Raw genomic sequence first — 21,824 nt, 5'->3', positions numbered from 1 at the left:
CTCAAGAATACTTTTAAAACAGAAATGAGACGAAACAGGAATTTATTTCATAAGTCGGAACTAAAAACAATTCTTTTTGGACTCTTTGTTATAGATAATTAAATGTATATATATTAGGGCTCGCTATTATACGTTTAAACAAAAATACGTTTACACGTATAATTAGTATATCCGTTTATTAGAAATGTTTTTCCGAATATATGTAATTAACTATTATACGTTTAAGGGGATGCTAAAGTTGTTCTACTTTACCATCATTTCCATTCGGTGAAATATCTCCGAATTGAATTCACGGATTGCAAAAAATTGTTTTTACAGAATTAAAGTACACACAAACAGGACCTCAGCTGTATCGGATTTTAGGAGAAAATCGAAGAAAAGTTTAAAAATTCGCTTACTTTTAGCTCGTACAGCTGACACCTCTATATTTGCTTCATACAAGAGTTTTATAGTTTATAGTTTATATCTTGAAAATAAGCATAGGTCTGAGGTCACATTATTGTAACGAACGATACCAAGTTTATAGAACTAAGATTGAAAGTCTAGAAGGAAAGTAATCCCACCGAATAGAAAATACGTAAATACGCGAATATTTTGCGCAGTCTAATAGCGTTTTTCATTGGCAGAACTGGTGCGCACTCAGTGCACTTTAAAGCCGTTGTATAACAATCGACGTAAAGATATACGTTTAATAACAATATATAAACGAATTAAACCGTGAAATATTCGATACATTTTATTGTGCTATTTAATAAAATAAATTTTGAGCATTTTATCAATTGAGATATCTCACTTATATATTTTTTTAGAACAGTGTACAACAGCTTTAATGTGCACTGAGTGCGCACTAGTTTTACCAATGAAAAAACGCTATAAGACTGTCAACAGAGTCGAAATTCCGTGTAATAATAGTTGCGCGGTCTTGCGATAGATGGTGCTGGCATATGTTAGATAAAGACAGATGTATGAATTTAAATGAGATAGAACGATATATAATATAATGTAAGAAATGAATCAAAGATGTCACTATTATCGAATTTGGAATTAAAAAAGTCTGCACTATCGACCTCGATCAAGTTCGGTAATCGGTTTAGAATCCCCTTAAACGAAAACACGTTTACACGTATAATTAGTTAATTAAACGTGCTAATTAAACGTGTAAACGTTTATCTTCAAGTAAACGTTTTTTTGAAAGCGAATATAAACGGATAAACGTTTTACGTTTACACGTATCTTCGAAAAACGGAATAAAATTAGAGCCCTAATATATATACAGATATTTTATGTTTTGTCATTTTGTTCCGGACATCGACGGGTGTCGCACACGTGATTCTTGTCTCGTTTTATAGAGGTCTCTGAACGTGACGTGGAGAACGCGCCATCTTAATAGAGTGGCTCCCTCCGTTCCTTCAATCAAAAGTGATCAAAAGCCGGATCCTTTCCTTCCGTTGTAACTCGCGTGGGGTGAGTGATGTGCGATGTTAATCGTGTTTTATTACAGCCATCCTTGATTTTACGGGCGTTGGAATACAGGCAAATTGTTCGCTAGGCTTCCCAATTCGAGATCCTCTCATATTTTTCATAGATCTTCCCGTTGATCTATCATATCCATCGCGATGGAAACGCTAACCTCGAGGATGCCTGTCGCACTTGTGCTCGATGTTTCCCTCCTCTGGACTCACTTCGCGAAGCATCTCCGAAAATAACGATTTAAATGCATACCCTTTCATTAGAAAAATAAGGAATTGTTTATATGAAATATTTGTAGTGTAGAAATCATAAATAATGCATTGTTTAATAATCTTATTTGTATCTAGGGATCCGCGATGGGTGCATATAAGTATATGCAGGAGCTATATCGCAAGAAGCAGAGCGATGTGCTTCGCTTCTTGCTGCGTGTCAGATGCTGGCAGTATCGCCAGTTGACCAAGATGCATCGTGCTCCTAGACCATCTAGACCAGACAAGGCCCGTCGTTTGGGTTACAAAGCCAAGCAAGGTAAGCGTCACCATTCCTTTGCCAGATAGAAAACATGCTCGTATGAAAATATCAGTTCGAGAATACTCAAATATATAGGGTGGTATTCATAGTCAGTCCTTATATTCAAGACCGTCTTAAGTTCTGTCTTGAGGTGTCACGAACCAATCAGATATCACAAGCCAATCAGAGGGTCGCATTGACATCTTAAGACATTACTTAAGATAGTCTTTAAATAAGAACCGACTATGAATACCGGCTATAGAGTCAAAGGTCGGTATTCACAGTCGGTTCTTATTTCAAGACCGTCTTAAGTAATATCTTAATATGCTAATGCGGCTCTTTTATTGGTTCATAACACCTCAAGGCTGAACTTGAGATGATCTTGAATATAAGAACTGACTATGAATACCGGCCTATGAATACCGGCCAAAGGCTTGTTCTTTTTCTTTTTTAGTTGAATTTGCATGGTTCACCTTTTATCTTTTTCTCCGATATGGAAAAAAACAGGACGGATGAACTATGCAAGAAATTCAGCTAAAAAGAACAAGTATAAAATTTAACGAATAATACTTATACAATATGTTTTTATCTCAGGCACATAACAGTAGAAAATCTTTGTTTTTGGAATTAGTGATTGTATTCAACGTTCATATTTGGTTCTTATATTAAAAATTGTCTTAAGTGGTCAATGTCATGAACCGATCACAGAATTGAATTAGCATCTAAAGACATTACTTAAGATGGTAATTTATGGTAGTTATAGAGAAACATGAGTTTGCCAAATTGTATTGTTTTTTTTAGATTCAAATGTCTTATATACTTATTTTATGAGAACTGGCTTTATAGCTGATAAATTTTAGTTTACACTTAAACCGATAAGCAATTCTTCAATGTAATATAATAATGGTATCGTTTTAATTACCTTATTACATGATAGCAGAATACATGTGATTTCGTACGATTTTATGTGAATATTAAATGATGATTACGTGCACCACTCCGACAGTTTTGTGGAGAGAATTATATCTTATGTCTACTGATACATTTGATAAATTAATTTTACGAGTACACGATCTTAAATGAAGAATAAACGCAAAATTTTATTTTTGTACAGGTTTCGTTGTCTTCAGAATCCGTGTACGTCGCGGTGGACGCAAACGTCCAGTTCCGAAGGGTGCAACCTATGGCAAACCCAAGAGCCATGGTGTCAACCAGTTAAAACCAACCAGGAAACTACAGTCAGTTGCTGAGGTAAGATATTAGAATACAAAAGCTAAGTAGCATAAAAAAGATATTAGAAATCACGTATGATGAATTGTACCATGCACCACTCTTACTTTAAAATGGGGAAGCAGTTGTACCTTCTGATCACAGACATTTTAATTACAGAAATTACAGAAATAGCTTTATTGATATTCATTAAAAAACCATCTTTTTTATTTTACATTTGTGTACTTCCAAAAATGATGATAGATTTATTAATAATGAACAACGTTGATTCTTATTCCTTGGATGTCTGAAATTATTATTAATTTGAGGATTAGCAGTCTTTTTTTACTAGGATTTTTCACTAATAATGCTTCCTTGCAGGAACGCGTTGGCCGCCGTTGCGGTGGCTTGCGAGTGCTGAACAGTTACTGGGTAGCCCAAGACTCTTCGTACAAATACTATGAAGTTATTCTGATCGATCCTGCTCACAAGGTAATATTCAAAACTAATTTATAATTTTCGTTATCCTTAAAAAGCAGTTATTTTCTTATTTTATGCAAACTGATATCCGATATACTTTTTTCATTTGACAATATGATGACATTTTATATCACTAATGAATGAACACATGATTCTTTATCTTCCTTGGATGTCTGAATACAATATAAATTTTGAGAATTATTTTTTAAAGATTTGTTCGTCGTGTATACTTTTAACGATTCCTAATTTCATTCCAGGCAATTCGTAATGATCCTAAGGTAAATTGGATATGCAATGCAGTGCATAAGCACCGTGAGCTTCGTGGCAAGACCTCCGCAGGCAGGAGCTCTCGTGGATTAGGTAAAGGACATCGCTATTCGCAAACGATCGGTGGTTCACGTTGTGCAGCCTGGAAGAGACGGAACACACTGTCTCTCCGCAGAAAGCGATAATTATTTTGTTTGTAATCTCCACTATACAAGATACATCATTTTATTGCTTACTTGGTACCAATATCGTGACGTATCCTGTAAAAAAAATAAATATCTCTTTCCTAAAACTTGTCAAATTTTGATTTCTTCGATTTCCCTTTCTGTGCCCATGGAATCTTAAGTAAAGAAATCTTAAGCAGAAAATGTATTGAAAAAACAGCAGATTAAAAAATGATTTTTTTTAACCGATTTATTTTTTAATCATACACATTTAAAACAACGTAAAGGAAATAACTCATTGGCCAGGTCCAGATAGTGATTTATCCATGAATTTCTTTTTCGCAAAACAGAGCCACCATTTACTCGGCTTTCCATCCTCGCCATATACTTTTTCAACAATTCTAACAGCCGTTTCCTGTCTAATTTGATGGAGATATTGCCTCATAAGATCTAAAATTGAAAATAATATATTATCTAGAAATACGTTGTTATATTAGTCGTTAATTTTCAAACAAATTCAGTACTTACCTCAGCAGGACTGCTTGGTTTGGCATATACAGAATTCAATGGAAAGCCAGGATCCCCAGGGATATCAAATTTGGAGATAGCAAGGGAAAACATCTCATTCATGGCTTGTGGTTGAGTCGCACACTTTTGTAGCTTCTTCAGACATTCAGTAATGAATAGAGTGATGTAGATTAAAACTCTATCAGCCTCGCTCTGCAAAGAAAGCACAACTTTACCTATACAGGAATTATATTGTCTCGCGATAGAATCGAACTTTTAAATGTATTACCTTGATCTCATATGTCCTAAAAAATACGTTTGCTTTGAAAAAATATAATGCCTCATCAATGATGTCTTGTTCTTTGTTGTTAAAAGGAGGTGCGGGACCCCTGAATGTGGTTTTGATTGGCAGCAGTGCCATGTTTCCAATAGTGCCATGGCTCTTTGTGAAACTTGAGTGATATGCCTAAAATATTATAAGCAATATGTAAAACATGAAATACTTGAGATATCACAAACGAAATAGATGACTAATCTAACCAGGTTGCTGTAGGCTGATATTTATAATCCGTTTTTATTTTAAGATCTAAGTAATGTCTTAAGACGCAAATATGGGTTTGTAGCCGGTATTCATAGTCAGATCTTATTTCAAGACTGTCTTAAGTAATGTCTTAAGACGCTAATGCGGCCCTATGATTGGTTCATGATACCTCAAGGCTGAACTTAAAACGATCTTAAATATAAAATCTGACTGTGAACGGTATTCATAGGCAGTTCTTATATTCAAGATCGTCTTAAGTTCTGTCTTGAGGTGTCACGAACTAATCAGAGGGCCACATTGGCATCTTAAGACGGTCTTTAAATAAGAACCGACTATGAATACCGGCCTGTGAATATCAGCCTGTTGTACATACTCTGTAATTGATATTCATAGTAGATTCTTAGGTTTAAGACTGTCTTAAGCACAGTCTTAAAATGTTACGAATCAATCAGAGAGCTATATTAGCATCTTATGACTTAAATTAAGACAAATTGTTGAATAATTAGTTAAGACAGTCTTAAAATAAGAAGGGACTATGAATATCGTTCTTGATTGACTTATGACATCTCAAGACTATATTTATAACCGTCTTAAATATAAGAACTGACTATGAATATCGATCATAGGCTGGTATTTAAGACAATCTTAAAATAAGAACGGACTAGGAATACCAATACCAATACCATAGATTCTGTAAGGCTCTACATTATTATACTGTCTTAAAAAATTATCCCCAATTATAATATAATCTATACGCGAAAATTTTTAATATGTGAATATTTCATAAAAAAAAGAAAATAATAGCAAAAATCTAGGCTGAAAAAGAAGAGACTGCACTTTGGTTATGGTAAATGGGTGACGCCTTTTAGGATTGGCGTGTTTATTTTGAAACACTGCTTGCGTGACGCAAAGTGTCAGGACTTACAGGCATAACGATGATAGAATAACAGATACAGTTTTCTAACAAAACGGAATGAACGGAGGCACGTCAACTACAACATGTCTCGAAATGTCAAACTGTCGAGCTGATGACTGATCAGCAAACCATGACAGCCTAGTTCGAACAAGCGACAGCAGGCCGCGCTGATAAAGCTACCGCGTCCAGGGACGCAGTCACCAGGAAAAGAGAACAAGCTCCGACGACACTGACGACACGACGTGTGTGCTTGCGTGCGATTGTGACGGCCAGTGTTGCGGAGTCCTCGATGATGACGTCGCGTCGAGGCTCGCCGAGCTCGTGAAAACGCTCGACGAACGTTCGGCGCGCTCGCGTTCCCTCTGGAAACAACGACGACGGAGAAGAGAGAGGAAGCTCATTCGTACATGTCAATCTCCATGCAGATTGACAGCGGCATGTTGACGAATCCAGACACCAGTCTCTGCCGCGTCTGCCTAACCGTCGATCACAACAACCAGTGCCTCTTTCGCAGGAACTGGGACGATCCGGAGAGCCCCTCCGGGTTGTCCGAGAAGTTGCAACTATGTTGCGACGTGGAGGTTTGTTTTCCACCTGCGCCTTCTGTTTATTTTGCATACAAAGCACGAGACGATCTCTTTTCTTATTCAGGTTCTGGAAGATGATGGCCTGCCCACTAGTATCTGCCTCGAATGCGTGATGAAAGTCAACGTCGCCTACGAATTGAGGAAACAATGTCAGAAAGCAGACGTAGAACTCAGGAAGTTGTATGGGAAATCCTTGAAAACAAACATTGCCAGCATTCCTACAAAAGTATTTTCATTTCTATATGTCTATATGAATAAAATAATACTAAGTTGGCTCAGAGAATTAACGATTAATTAAATAGAGAAGGAGACGACAAGCCTGATAATGATGATTTAATTTAAACCGAAACATTTGGATAATTTATATGATTGAAAATACAATTGTTTTTTCATTTTTTCTAATTACCTCTTTCTCTATTTAAAATAATAATTTCAATATTGTTCGGGCTGACATATATCTTTTTTTCTTTGCAGGACCAGTGTTGTCAAACTGACCAATCTTTTATTTTGGATGCAATCAATTCGAGTGACAATATAGAGTTAAGTGCAGATAATGAAGTTAATATAGAGAAAAGAATCATACAATCGAATGTTATGAGACAAGAACAAATATCAGATGCTTTTGATCAAATCAAGCAGGAAGATAATTCAGTAGATAATGAAGTAGATTTAGACTGCGGTAGTAAGTATAAACAAATAGAACATGATAAAATAGCTAATAGAACGAGAAACGAGAATGGCTATAGAACGAGAAGATTGACTGTGTTTAAAAGAGTCACCTCTATAGAAAATTTGAGGAACTATAAAGAGAGACAGAGACGATACATCAAAAAGAGCGTAAACGTCAAACGCGACAGCAGCGATAACGAGTATCAAACAAAGGCGAGAAATGTCCACGGTAGGACGGACAAAGTGTCCGAAGTGGAATTGCAATATAAATGTCAAAAATGTGATAGATTTTATTCCAGTAAAAAGTCCTTAGATAGACACACATCGACTCATAACGATAAAGAGTTCAAATGCGATAGCTGTGATAAGCAATTCTTCTGTCTGGACAAATTGCACAAGCACATTAATCTGCACAGAACAAAGGAGAAGCCGAAACCGGTGTTATGTAAAATCTGCAACAAGAGTTTCAGAAAGATCGACACTATGGTCAGGCATCTGAATACTCACAAGAAGGCGTATCCTAAGGACGTTTTCTCTATACTGAAAGAGATACGGGACAAGAGAAGATTGGAAAATAATCCAGAGTCCTTCGAAACGTCGCTTACGCTGGAAGTAGCGCATGGACTGGAATTTCAAAGTGCAAATAACGGCAATACGAGAGAGCTACGAAAACGTAACAATACAAAAGTGGAATTAAGAGACTCGGATTTGGTAAACAGCGACTCCAGCAATGACAAGACAGAGTCTTTTGACGACCCATCGCTCTTCAACTGCAAACACTGTAGCAAGAGTTATCGTACCGAAAGATCGCTTCAACGTCATCTGCTAGTACACGACGAGAAGAAATATGTTTGCAACGTTTGCAACATGAAGTTCTTCCGACAAGATAGGCTGAAGAGCCACATGGATCGGTACGGTCACGACGAAACCAAGATTTGTTCGGAGCCGCAGAAACCGCCCGACGACAAATCGGCCATCAAGCTGATAAACACCTGGATAAGAGAGGAATTGGATTCCGATAACGAGGGCAAGGGTTTCCCATGTAGAATTTGCGGAAAATCATACGACACGAAGAAGTCCTTGTTGAAACATCAAATGAATACGCACGGCGGACAAAACGAGTACTGTACGAGTTGCGGTACCGTGTGTAATTGCGCGTACAAGGATCAGGAGAAAGGCAACGAAAAGTCGAAACCGTACACCTGCGAGGAGTGTAACAAGTCGTTCGAGAAGGAGATCAAGCTGCACAAGCATCTGAGAATTCATGAGCGCGCCAAGGAGCAGCAAGACGCGAACTTCAAGCGTTTTCTATGCCACATATGCAGCAAGACGTTTCGGCAGAATACCGGCCTCATGTTCCACATGAGAACACACACGGGTTACAAGCCGCACGTGTGCAAGTACTGCGGCCGTGGCTTCACGTCCAACTCGAATTGCATCAATCATGAGAGAACTCACACGGGCGATCGGCCGTTTGTCTGTCAATACTGCAGCGCTGCGTTCGCCAAATCGTGCACCCTCAAGGCTCATATCACCACGCACACCGGCGAGGCGAATTATCATTGCAAGACCTGCGGCAAATCGTTCCGTCGGTTGAAGTACTTGAAGGAGCACAGATTTACGCACACAGGCGAGAAACCATACGCATGTAAGATCTGCGGCACCGCGTACAGCCATTCTGGCAGTTTATTCGTACACGAGAAGAAGTGCAAGGCGCAATTCAGTAATTATCAGTCGGGGGTTGTACAAAATGCACAGCAGCAACAACAGATTTCCTACGGTCAATCCTCTCAGACCACTGGCGGCATTTCCGTAGCGTCCACTTCTTCGGTTGTCGCTCCTATCATCACTACGCTGCCTCAGGCAGCTCACTTAAACGTCATTAATAGTACTCTGAATATACAGGCGAACAAAGACTACGTGGATAACGTTCAGCGAATGAACACGCATGCGGCGACTAACGCAACCACAGTTGTCTCACCGGGTCTGCACCCGAATGTCGACATCTCCGAAATGAGTTCCGCCGTCAGGAACTTCTCCATCATCGGGCAGATGTTTCACACTTAGGAAAGCGTACGAGCGAAACGCGAATCAAGACTACTGTGATAAATATCCCTTTTTTTTTTAACAATACTTGTCAAGATATATTTTACATTCGAGTATAGCTACGTATCTTTCTGCTTTATCTTTCAATAATCATTGAGATAAGTATATGTTTTGTATTGTACCTATGTCACAATATGGGGGAAGATGGGTATAGAATGTATATTTGTATCTTACAATTATTAGAAATTTTTATTATACAGAATTTTTATACGACAGAATTCTTATTCTGTATAGCTGTTATACAAAAATATACATATACATATATGTATATATATAATATATATATATGTGTGCAACTTTATATTCTAATTATTGAATTGTTATTTCTGTATATACGATATACCTTGTACTCATTACGTAGATGATTCGTCTGTTGAATCGTGCAAAGTTCTGTCAGTCATGAATCCTTATGAGTTCTATTCTATGTCGAAAATAATTTTTATAAACTTCATAACTGACAAATACATATACGTATATACATATATTGAGCAAGATTTAATTCGTGTATACAACATGATTAAATAAATACATTTTGCACCCATGCAGTTTATTCACTTTTCGAATTATCTTAAATTTTAAAATATACACGTCCCCTCATTAAAAGTGCTCGAACGTGTATATCTCAGTAATCAAGCTGACATCATTTATTGTCATTTAAATTGTGACTTAAAATCAGGGACGGGAAGTTACTTTTACCATTAGCTTTGCCATTACTTTTTAAAATAACGATTTAGTAATGACGTTGTCATTTTTTATAAAGTTGTTATGCATTGTTTATTGAAAGAAGTAATTTATTATTTGAAATGCATCGCTTCATCGGCATAAAAAATTGCAATGTCATTATCAAATTGTTGTTTTGAAATGTAATGGCAAAAGTAGCTGTAAAATTAACTTCCCTGCTTAAAATTATCATTTCTTTTTTTTTATATAAAAAAAGAAATAATTTTAAATGTATAATTTTAAATTATTTATGTTTTTATATAAAAAAAAAGAAATGATAATTTTAAGCAGGGAAGTTAATTTTACAGCTACTTTTGCCATTACATTTCAAAACAACATTATTTGATAATGATGTTGCAATTTTTTATGACGATGAATTGTCATTATGACGATTAAATGTATATTTTATTTGTAAAAGTAAGAATAAAATTTATCGTTTTGTCTTCAATATTTTGAAAAACATCTTTGCCAACGCAAGTTACATTTAATTTAAAATATTGAGCACGTGATTATTCTCACAAATATAGGTGATAATAATTTTTAAGTTATTTATTAAGATATGTTTAAAAAAAATATAGATGGACATCTCCAATTGCCTTGATCCCCTTTTCAACAATACATCATATAGTTATCTTTGTTAGCATCGCTATTCACAATACGAGCTGTTTGACGATGGACAGTTTCATGTATGTGTACAATGCAAAAGACAGAGTGACACACTATTAAATCTATAGTGTCAAATTTAATGTGAGTCGTCACTGCTCCTACTCAATCATATCGTTATTTTATACTAAGAAACAATGGTTATATTTGACATTGTACAGTGTCAATTTGAAACTATATAGTGTCAAATTGACACGATATAGTGTCAAATTTAATTATCGTTTTAGTAAAAAATAACGATATATTTAGTAGGAGTGGCGACTCACATCAAGTTAAATTTGACGCTATAGATTTAACATTGTACTTGAAAGATGTTTAAAGAATGGCTAAAATACATTTGAAAAAATGGAACGTGAAATTTTTTTTTTTTTAATTGTAGGTAATTTTGCTTGCTTATATCAAATAATGCGGTCTACAATAGAAGTCGTTACGGTCGTAGGATCTTAAGTCGTAGAAAATTGACCAATCGTAGTCGATTATTCTCCTCACATTCGACTGTGATTGGTTAATTTTTTACGAATTAAGACTCTACGACCGCTACGATTTCTATTGTAGACCCTACATAAGTTTTCTCTGAATCTCGAAAGTGAGTCACGTTCGAAACGACGAAAGGTTGTATTCGAAAAGCGCGCCATCAGGTGCGCCATCAAGCATCCATCTATCCTTGTTTTACGTCAAATGAATGATAAAGATAGCAACATAATAGCGGGAATCGTGACTTCCCAAACGCAGTTATTGGCTGCAAGGGATCAGTGGGGATATCGAACCGGTAGGGAGTAGGGACTGTAGCTGTAGGGAGAGATAAATAAATAGAGGAGTTTAGCCGGCTGCCGGCAAAAAATCCTTCAGGTCTGTCCAGTTGGCCCGATTCTACGACGCCGTTGGTGATTGCGCAAAAAACCCTCTTTCATCTTCGCAGAATTTGCCAAATTGTAAGTAGTAACTTGCTATTCTTACTTAATCAGATTTATACTCAGTTAACTCGGGACTGTAGAGATTGTGATATTGCACAACATTACGTCGAATATCTTCAGCAAAAGTGATTCGTAGTTACCGCCCGGCTAATTAAGTCGGCAGATTAATGGCTTATAGCAGCGGATGAATTAGTTTTATCACCATGATGAAGCAATAATAACGTCAAGATCTATTCGGGGAATAATTCGGAATAGTCACGGTATTTGGAAATTGTCGCGTTACAGCGAAAATACAAGTACGAACAGAGAATGAACTAGGTAGAAGAGGAAACGCCTCAACAATGGCGTCTTTCGTTAATATTAAAACCTTATTTCACAAAGCATATTTTTATAAGTCATGATTAATAAGAATTATCGTTTACAAAATCAGAGAACTGTAATATATTAATTTAAAATATTTTAAATAAAAGCTTAAATTTTTATATTGACTTCATATCTAGGTTCGTTATCAATCTATAAATAGAATACCATATTGCACAAGAATTTTTAGATATGCAACATATGATATTCATTTTTTGTGCCTTCATGCTAAAACATATTGCGTAGTGATGTTCCAGGTAGAAGTGGTAGAACACAAGTTAATAATATCATAAGGACGTCATTGTGACCTATTTGTCACTTACAAGTTCACTTAAGTGATAAATGAAGTCATGATGACGTTCTATGGTATCATTATGTGTTCTACCTGGGATATCAATATGTTTTGAGCACGAAGGTTGCAAAAAAAAAAGAATATATGCTATACCTAAAAATTTTTGTGCAATATAATCATGTGTATATAGTTTGATAAGAATGATAAGAATAAGACTTGTAATGATTACATAACGTAATTGGACTGATACTCTTTTGGATTCAAAATTTCCTATGTACAACACTGCATATAATAATTTTCTTTTTAATAAATAGTATTGAAAGATCAATACTTAAAAAAAAAATCTGTTCTGATGATAGTTTCAATTCAGATTTTGAATTGAAATTTTAACTTAATTTGAAATTTTAACTTAATGGTTGAATCATATTGATTAAAAACTTGCTTTTAAATCTAGCTTTTAAATATCTGGCTTAAAGATGATATTAATTAAAAATTGATTTTAACCCTTCGACTGCATTTATATTTTTATTCCTTCTGTTTTACTCATCTGGGTCTTTTTCGTCCAGTTTAAGTTTTTTTCTATTGTTTTAGACTTTCAAAAAATTTGGAATTACTTTCCAACATCTTTATTACATTACCAAATAGTTTTTTTAATTCAAATATAAAAACTTTTATTTAATGAGAAATGAAATTTAAGCAAAAATTATAATGAAATTTGAAAGAAATTTTGCTTATGCCAAAAAGACCCAAATTACAGACGTAGAATTAAAATCCAGTATATAAATTTTGATTTATATATAATACATTTGATTAAACCTAAAATTAAATATCGATAAAAAATAAAGTTGAAATTAGTCTTAGCAAACAAACTTCTTTAATGAGACTAAAAATAATTAAAACGTATTATCTGCATTGAAATATCTTGTTCTTAGAATTATGATGATGACGAAGAAAAAATAACGAGTATTTTTTTTAGCAACATGCCTTCGTACAAGCTGACTTACTTCCCCATCACGGCATTGGCTGAGCCAATTCGCTTCCTGTTCAGCTATGCTGGCATCGAATTTGAGGATGAACGTTTTGATAGGAATGATTGGCCAAAACTTAAGCCGAGTATGTACATCTGATTAATCCTAATAATATATGCTGCTATTCACCTGTTGAGAATTTAATCCTAAAAGTCCAGTTTAATCCTTGAAATCCGATTTATGAACAGATAACAGATCTGCAATAAAAATATGTTACATTATCTTCTGGAGCGCCGACTAATCTTGTAACATATCTCTTCATTTTTAAATATAAAATATTTTGATGCCGGGATTATGGCGATTTGATTCTCTTAACGGAACATTTACTTTTAGTTTTTTTTTTATATAACAACCGGAAATTATTTTTTTTTACAATAGAGCCTTTTATTTCTTATTGCGTACTGCAATGTTCTGTACAGGGAAACTGATATTGTTATGTAAATGCAGTGTCTTTGTATTTTCAGTTAATGAAAAACATTGTGGCTTTTTTTCATTGTACGGTTTCAACATAAATAGTGTGTAAGGAAATCGTTTCTCTGTGTCGTTTAAATTAGCTAATCAATCGATACATGCTATAGGATTTGAAACACAAATCTTTCAGCATCATAGAGCCATAAAAAGTAGCAAAGCGGTATGTAAATTGTAACAAGAGAAAAAGAAATTATCATGAGAATAAAAATTAGAATTTGTATTGTCAAATTTGGATTTAAAAATGTAATTGTGTGTATTTAATTTTTTAATTGTGCACAATTATTAACCATCACAGCTCTTAATATGTGTTCTTAAAAGACATTTATTGTAGATATAAATGTGTCACAATAATCTAGACGGCTAGAAGTTTATAATCTCTATTATAAACTTTATTTAATTTTAACAGCATGTTGCATTCATATCATCTTTCAGCTATGCCATTCGGCAAAGTACCTGTACTCGAGGTAGATGGAAAGAAAGTCGATCAGTCTACAGCTATTTGCCGTTATTTGGCAAAGCAATGTGATCTTGCTGGCAAGAATGATTGGGAGTCTTTGGAAATAGACTCGACCGTCGACACCATCCATGATGTACGCGCCAGTGAGTATAATATTCTGTTTACACAATACTTACCTGACTCTTGTTTATCAGAAGGGGAAATTTAATTTTAAAATAGATTTGAATCACGCGATATATTGATGAGTTTATATCTCAATAATACATACAGATTTATTCACAGAAGATGGTAATATAAGAAAGAAGTTTTTTTTTACATTTGTGTTAAATTCGATTTACTTAAATATTTGATTCGATTTGTTTGTCATTTTATCTTATTTGTTTTTTTTTCTTGCTTGTATTAGATATCGCTGGTTTCCACTACGAGAGCAATGAAGCAGCTAAAAATGAGAAACTTAAAGCTTCCAAGGAGACAGTGCCATATTATTTGGAGCGTTTAGACGCACAGGTGAAGAAGAATGGCGGTTACTTTGTCGGTGGTTCTTTGACGTGGGCCGATTTAGTTTTCGTCGGTCTTTTGGACTATTTGAATTTCATGATGAAGGAGGACATCGTTGAGAAGTATGAGAATCTCAAACAACTCCAAAAGACAGTCGAGGAAGTACCGGCTATCAAAAATTGGATCGAGAAGCGTCCTCCAGCTATCTTTTCACCGAATTAATCCGGTTGATTCCATAAAATGATTTTTGGACAGAGTTTTTGTCATTGATGATTGAATATCAATTTTTCTTTTTTTTTTCAAACGTGTTTATATCTATATACGAAAAGCATATATATGATTGATTTACTGAACTAGGAGATACACACTCTAAAGATATATATAGATATATATTTTAACATTTGTTAAAGGCTGAATGATTACTCATTGTTATATGTCATATAATAGTAAAACTATAATAAGATAATTTCTAATCAAAAGAATGAACTATTTTTTTCATTATATAATTTTGTATTTCAATAAATCTGTACTTTTATTATTTCCTTGTTGATTTCTTTTATATTCGCGAAACCTTACCTTTTCAATCATTTAATTTGTTATTTATAATGAATCTGCATTCCTAATTTCAAATAACGTAAATAATTGAAGGATTGATATATTAAATTTAAGGATGGTTAAGGGACGTTCGAAAAATTGAACTGTCTTTGATGCTTTTATAATTTTTTTAGACTACCGAGCAATTTCTATTCTTAGAAAGTTTTCTCCTGGAAATGAGTCTTGTTTCATTGATAAAGTGGGGGTGTGTTGAACTGGAAGGGAGATAATGGAAGAATTTAGTAGTCGAACAACCGTTCCTATTAATAGTAGACCATCACTATTGATAACGTGAAACAATGCGGATTTACCGGCAAAAACGATTGGGAATCATTGAAAATCGACTGTCAAAGTTAGTAAATACTATTCTATATATACTCAATTTTTATCCGAACTCATTAGAATCAGAAATTCTTTTGAAAGCAAATTGTGATGTATTGAGATCTTGATGGATTTATATTCATAAACGGTAGTAAAAATTCGTTTACTAAAACGATTTGGACTGTTCATCACTTGGAGTGTTTCATCACTTTATTTATCTTCCTTTTTATCTTTGTTGTTTGCATGAGGTGTTATTGCTTTTTAATTTACGTAAATTACGAACGTAAAAAAACAAAAACTTAAAGTTGCTGATGAGACGGTGCCGTTTTACTTGGAGCGTCTGATCGTTCAGGTAAAAAAGATGGTTGTTATTTTGTTGACGGTGCTCTGACGTGGGCTGATCTCACGTTTGTCAGTCTCTTGGATTACATGAACTTCCTAATGAAAACGAATATCATTGAGAAATACGAGAACTCTTGAAACAACTCGTAAAGAAAAAGGAAAATATTCCTATCGTCAAAAGTTGGATCGAGGAGAGCCTGACAACTGCATATAAAAATCAGATGCGTAATTATATGTAAGAATTCCGGAGAGTGATTCATTTTTCGACAAAGTTGATTGTTCAATGATGTTTGATTTGAATAAAATATTTATTTTGATGATTTCTTTCGCGTTCACAAAATCTTATACCTTCCTAATTGTTCAATTTGTTACGATCTGTCTACATTCCTGTATTCATTTATTTATGCATCATTATTTTTTTTTATTTTATAAAATTATTTTTATATTTAAATTGCTATAAATATATAATTTACTTACAATTAGACATCCAGTAAAATATTCACATCGAAGAAGATCGGCAGCAATGTTAAGCGTAATCAAGTATTTAAACAGCCAAAAGGTCGCATATCTAATTCATAAATAGATATCTGCCTCCAAAACGCTGTTGATAAAAGGAGCGTGTATTATGTTAAATAAAATATATACCAAGTAATTAATTTAACGATTGCGAAACGTTGATTACGCACTATCTGCTTTTATAAACAGATAAAGCACTGAAAGTGCCTTTTCAGTCATATCGTGATGCAGCTTTTGCGGTTGCTAGGTGCTATATTATTTCAGCGTATAACTGTAATGCAACCGAAGGTCGCACAACATAGTTACAATTGAGGGGGGTTTATGCCTATTCACTGACAATGAGTAACTAGAAACGTGAGAAGGCTATATATATGTTACATATTATGTCGTAATGTGACAATTACATTGGATATATCTAGCCTTTCTACAAAGAAAAACATGATAAAATATTAACATAAATCAACAGAATATTTTTTTAAGAATATTCTTGCAATATGTTGCATGAATGTTCGAACAAAATTCTAATTCATATTTTTTTAAGTTTTATTTATCGCCTTTATACATATAAGCATATTTTTTAAATAAATTGATTACACCTATACTTTATAAATATACAGAAAGAGTAATTTATATTTTCGATTACACATTTAATTATATGTAAAATTAACGATTGACTGATATTAAAAGATATATTTAACAAACTTGCAAATTCGAATTCAAGAAAAGAATTAACGAATTTTTTGCATTATCTGTCATTTATTTTTTTGTAATATTGAATATACATATGTGTGCTTTCAATTTATAATTTACATGTATAATGTAACTTCTTAATTAATTGATAACTTTTTAAATATTAAAATTTTGTTTATTAATACTCTGTTAATTAATACTCTAATATATTCAATACTTATTTAATCAACTTTTATTCATCATATCTTTCTTCTAATTTTTTATGCGCATGAAATCTGCAAGTCATAACAAGTTATTAATAGCGCGACGAGAAATCATGAAACATTTATTTTTTTATGTAATATGTGTATTACATGATATAGATAGTGTCAATACCGCGCCTCATTGAGATAAATTCTGATAAATCTTATAATAACTATATAATCATCGCGAATACAAATATTTGTAAAATACATGCGAATTGCAATGCATTGCACAATTATACGTAAAACGTTATTACTGATGTATAAATATCGCATAATTATTTTATTATCAGTTGCATATATGTCTCTGAATATATATAGAAAATTTATTTATTTAAAAAGCGTACATATCACAATTATATTATAATATTTATTATATTATAATTATAATCAATCTTAACTTCTGTTTACTTTCAATCCCAATCAATGTCTTCCCAATCAGCAGACAATGTTTTTGAAACGTTTTCAAAATATTTATTTAATGTAAAAATATTTAAGAAATATTTTTTAAATATTGTATACTGATTGGGTTATTGTGAAGAAATATTCTGAATATTTCTTATTATTGAGATATTTCTAGAATCGCATTTGGAAATTTGTGTATGTGTGACGGATATAAAATAGAATAAAATTTGCGGTGGGGAGTAAATTACAGTTCTAACTTTTAACGTAACACTCGCTGTCAGTTGTTCTTGGTCCGTGAGTAGTTCTGCATCGATTGCTAGAGTTTCGATTTTACGAGAGGTTGGATTACAGACTGTGCAAGTTGAGAAAATTATATCTTCTCCATTTCACAACCTGCTTTTAGAACAAATATAATATATATAATAAAAGCGAGTATTATTAATATTATTAACATTTGTAATATTATTAAAAGTATTATTAATATTATTAAAGTATTATTAATACGAGTATTATTAATATCTAATATTATCTAATATTATAATTAATATCTATACTATCAGGCGTGTTCAATTTTAGCTGCGAAGTTAAAACACAAGACTATTAATGCAAAAAAATTCAATGTACGTAAGATTTCGAAAACTATAATGTCGATAAACGCCGCCCAGACGATTATCAACGCTTATTTGCTTATCTCAAAATCTTATCTACATTGAGTGCACTTACATTGAATTTTTTTCGTCGATGGTCTTGTGTTTTGGTTCCGAAACTAAAATTGGACACGCCTGATTTAAATTAATACTTTTGAAAATTATTTATTTTAAAATAAATATAAAATGTGGTTGTCATAAGGATATTACATGAATTATGTAATTAAACATCAAAGACTAATTTTTTATTATATTTCTTTATTAATTTTTACAGTTAATAATCAACAATTATTTGAAGATCTAATTCAGTTAAATATTGATTGAAATATATAATGTTGATACATAGTAAAACTTTTACTATGAATGTTTTAAATATCACGCTATATATTACGTGTCACGCGAATATTTACGTTTATATGCTTATTCAGATTTTTATAAAAATTATAAATATTATTTTACATATCTCTCTCTTATTTTACGCGTATTCATATTTTACAATTTTCACATTTATACAATTTTCAGAAAATGCCGACGTACAAGCTGATATATTTCGACGTTACCGGCCTTGGGGAGGCAATTAGGTTCATGTTAAATTATTGCGGTATCAAATTCGAAGATGTTAGATTTAGCTTCGATGAATGGTCGAAGTATAAACCAAGTATGTTACCTCATATAATTATATAATATTATTTTAAGATTACAAAACGGTCATAATTTCGATTGTTCTTCCATCTAAATAATTAATTACTAATTCGTGTTATAAAACTTTGCAAAATACATTCCTCGTATTTACCGTCAAGTTGTTGTTTTACGACCATTAATCGCGCATGTATTATAAACGCGCACATGGAATAAATTATTCTGCAATAAAACAAAAATAAAGAAGCAACTTCTTTTATTCAAACAAAGTAATAAAAACAAAATATATATATATTTGAATTTTATATGTGAATTTGACAAATCGATGTCGATAAATTATTAAAATATTTTTGTAAAATACTTTGCGCACTGTTTTTTGCACCGACTTCTAATGCTCTTTTAATTTTCTTTATTATTCTGTAATAATCTAATGACATTTTATACAAATTACAGGCATGCCCATGGGACAAGTGCCGGTTCTAGAGATCGATGGTAAGCAATATCATCAGTCCAGGGCCATCGGACGATTCCTCGCTAAGAAGGGCAATTTATATGGATCCGACGATTTTGAGGCCATGGAGATCGATGCAACAGTTGATTCTATCGAGGACATTAGACAAGGTAAAAATGTCGGTAGTCAAACGCGAGAGAATGACAGATTGTGTGTAATTACATAATCATCAAAGCAACTTGACTGTCACTTCAAATCTTCCATGTTGATGGGATTAGTCAATTTAATGCATATACAATGCGCATATACTGACTAAGCATATTTAACGTTATTGCTGCAAAGTTAACAAGTTATATACATAGTTCCTGAATGACTGTCGTGTGTTATATAATAATTATCGCTCTTCTCGCGGCCGGCGATTCACAATATAGAAACTATATATCTCTGTGCAACGCAAAAAAAGTAAGACAAATTAATTTTTGTAGCAATGACTCTTTATTATTGGGAACAAGATCCCGCCTTCAAAGCGAAACTCAAGGATACTCTTTTCCAAAAATTGCCTAACTATCTTGACATATTCGAAGCTCAAATCAAGAAGAACGGTGGATATTTCGTCGGTGGCAAGGTATAATTATTGATATCAATTTGCGTGCTATTGTGAACCTTGTTTTGTGTTACTTTTGTTTTTCATAAAGAGATAAAAATACATTTTTATTGTTTTAGCTGTCGTGGGCAGATTTTCTGTGGGCTGCATATCATGACTATATGAGCTTTATTGTGGAAGGGGATTCAAACAAAAATCATCCCGAATTGAAGAAGTTAGTGGAGAAAGTTCGTACTTTGCCCAAAGTTAAAGCTTATATCGAGAAGCGACCTAAGACACAATTTTAAGTAAAATGATTATAATATTATGCTCTTTTTTGATTTGTTAAACGTTTTAATATTATTCTTTAATAACTATTTTCTACTTCGAAGCGTTTTGTAGAATAATAGCATACTAATGTTCCGAATAGCTTAATATTATTATGTATGAAGTAAATAGAAAGGAAATAAAACGTTTTTATTAAAAGTGTGTGTGTGTGTGTGTGTGTTTGTGTGTGTGTTTATCGCTAATTTGTTACTTCTAATCCTTTTTTACTTATCAGTTTGAAAACGTTGTGTACCTAATTTTCAGTGTTTCTTCAAAATTTTCGCTGCATATTTTTTTCCATATAAGAGTATGATTATTATCAATTCTGTATCATTTTAGAAAACACACAATTTAAATAATACGTGTACGTAATATCGTATTATGGATAGCATAAATTTTATCTTGGTTTTTTATCATTCCTTCTTAGCCAACAACTAATTTTTTAATGGCAGCAGGATGTATGTCCCAAGTACATATGGTATCGTTTCAATGAAACGGTCAATATAAAGTCAATAAAAAAGTTAATAAAAAATTAAAATGACGTAAAAATAATTTTTTGATGCTTAAAGTCAATAAACAGTCAAATGTGTAATAAAAAATCATAATTTTAACGCCAAAGTATGTCGTTTTCTCTTAACTTGGTGTGTCCCTTGGGTACATAATCATCATCCCAACGTAATAATTGTGACTTATTTTGGAGTCTTCTGCGCCGACGAGATTAGTTAATATAATGCATACATATTGCATATATATTGAGTAGGAATTTAATATCGTTGCAAGATATTCTATACACAGCAGCTCTAATTGAAGTTAACAAGCTGTATATATACTTCCTGAATGATTGCGGCGCATTTATATAATTATCGCTTTTCTTGCGGCACTTCACGGAAGTTCTTTATTTCTGTGTAATGAAAAAACCGTAAGGCAAATTTATTTTTGTAGCCATATTCCAATATAATTGGGAATAAGATCCCACCTTCAAAGCGAAACTCAAACAGATCACACTCTAAAAATTGTATTACTGTGACAAGTTTGAGGCTCAAGTTGTAATTTTCAATTGCATGATAAGCTACTGATCTTTGTCTTGTGTTATTTTTGTTTTCCACAAAGAGATAAAAATATGTTTTTATTGATTTAGCTGTCGTGACCAGATCTTCTGTGGGTTGCATTCTGTGAGTATATGAGTCTTGTTCTGATCGAAGATCCGAACGAGGATCATCCCGAATTAAAGAAACTAG

At 33.2% G+C, this 21,824-nt stretch overlaps 4 protein-coding genes across 9 annotated transcripts; 3 read left to right on the top strand and 1 right to left on the bottom strand.

Annotated features, from left to right (window-relative positions):
• The first annotated feature begins 1,395 nt into the window (after positions 1-1,395).
• On the top strand, positions 1,396-4,237 carry RpL15 (ribosomal protein L15). The gene is made up of 5 exons (XM_018449091.1): positions 1,396-1,464; positions 1,818-1,998; positions 3,095-3,231; positions 3,571-3,681; positions 3,927-4,237. The coding sequence occupies exons 2-5, from the start codon at positions 1,827-1,829 to the stop codon at positions 4,119-4,121; spliced, it is 615 nt and encodes a 204-aa protein (XP_018304593.1). The 5' UTR covers positions 1,396-1,464; positions 1,818-1,826; the 3' UTR covers positions 4,122-4,237.
• Positions 4,238-4,325: 88 nt separating this feature from the next.
• On the bottom strand, positions 4,326-6,220 carry Arpc3A (Actin-related protein 2/3 complex, subunit 3A). The gene is made up of 4 exons (XM_018449098.1): positions 6,074-6,220; positions 4,897-5,073; positions 4,625-4,820; positions 4,326-4,550 (listed from the first exon to the last, which is right to left on the bottom strand). The coding sequence occupies exons 1-4, from the start codon at positions 6,077-6,079 to the stop codon at positions 4,396-4,398; spliced, it is 534 nt and encodes a 177-aa protein (XP_018304600.1). The 5' UTR covers positions 6,080-6,220; the 3' UTR covers positions 4,326-4,395.
• Positions 6,221-6,292: 72 nt separating this feature from the next.
• Positions 6,293-15,220, top strand: LOC108723375 (glutathione S-transferase). Of its 2 annotated transcripts, XM_018449090.1 has the most exons (6): positions 6,293-6,645; positions 6,716-6,877; positions 7,126-9,374; positions 13,352-13,488; positions 14,307-14,474; positions 14,735-15,220. In XM_018449090.1, exons 1-6 carry the CDS (start codon positions 6,472-6,474, stop codon positions 15,049-15,051), a joined length of 3,207 nt encoding a protein of 1,068 aa, XP_018304592.1. In that variant the 5' UTR covers positions 6,293-6,471; the 3' UTR covers positions 15,052-15,220. The 2 variants fall into 2 exon arrangements, with proteins under 2 accessions (XP_018304592.1, XP_018304591.1); XM_018449089.1 differs by lacking the exons at positions 6,293-6,645; positions 6,716-6,877; positions 7,126-9,374 and adding an exon at positions 11,632-11,741 and having other exon boundaries at positions 14,735-15,215.
• LOC108723377 (glutathione S-transferase) lies at positions 10,987-20,645 on the top strand. 5 transcript variants are annotated; one of them, XM_018449097.1, is made up of 5 exons: positions 10,987-10,992; positions 19,109-19,244; positions 19,679-19,846; positions 20,162-20,301; positions 20,400-20,645. In XM_018449097.1, the coding sequence occupies exons 2-5, from the start codon at positions 19,112-19,114 to the stop codon at positions 20,565-20,567; spliced, it is 609 nt and encodes a 202-aa protein (XP_018304599.1). In that variant the 5' UTR covers positions 10,987-10,992; positions 19,109-19,111; the 3' UTR covers positions 20,568-20,645. The 5 variants fall into 5 exon arrangements, with proteins under 5 accessions (XP_018304599.1, XP_018304596.1, XP_018304595.1 ...); XM_018449094.1 differs by lacking the exon at positions 10,987-10,992 and adding an exon at positions 18,231-18,278; XM_018449093.1 differs by lacking the exon at positions 10,987-10,992 and adding an exon at positions 18,232-18,300.
• The last annotated feature ends 1,179 nt before the right edge of the window (positions 20,646-21,824 follow it).

Source organism: Mycetomoellerius zeteki, unplaced genomic scaffold (assembly GCF_001594055.1).
Source record: "Mycetomoellerius zeteki isolate Tzet28-1 unplaced genomic scaffold, Tzet1.0 scaffold232, whole genome shotgun sequence".
NCBI classification, from domain to species: Eukaryota; Metazoa; Arthropoda; class Insecta; order Hymenoptera; family Formicidae; genus Mycetomoellerius; species Mycetomoellerius zeteki.
The sequence above is the reverse complement of the archived record's forward strand: the minus strand, read 5'-3'. Positions and strand labels throughout refer to the sequence as shown.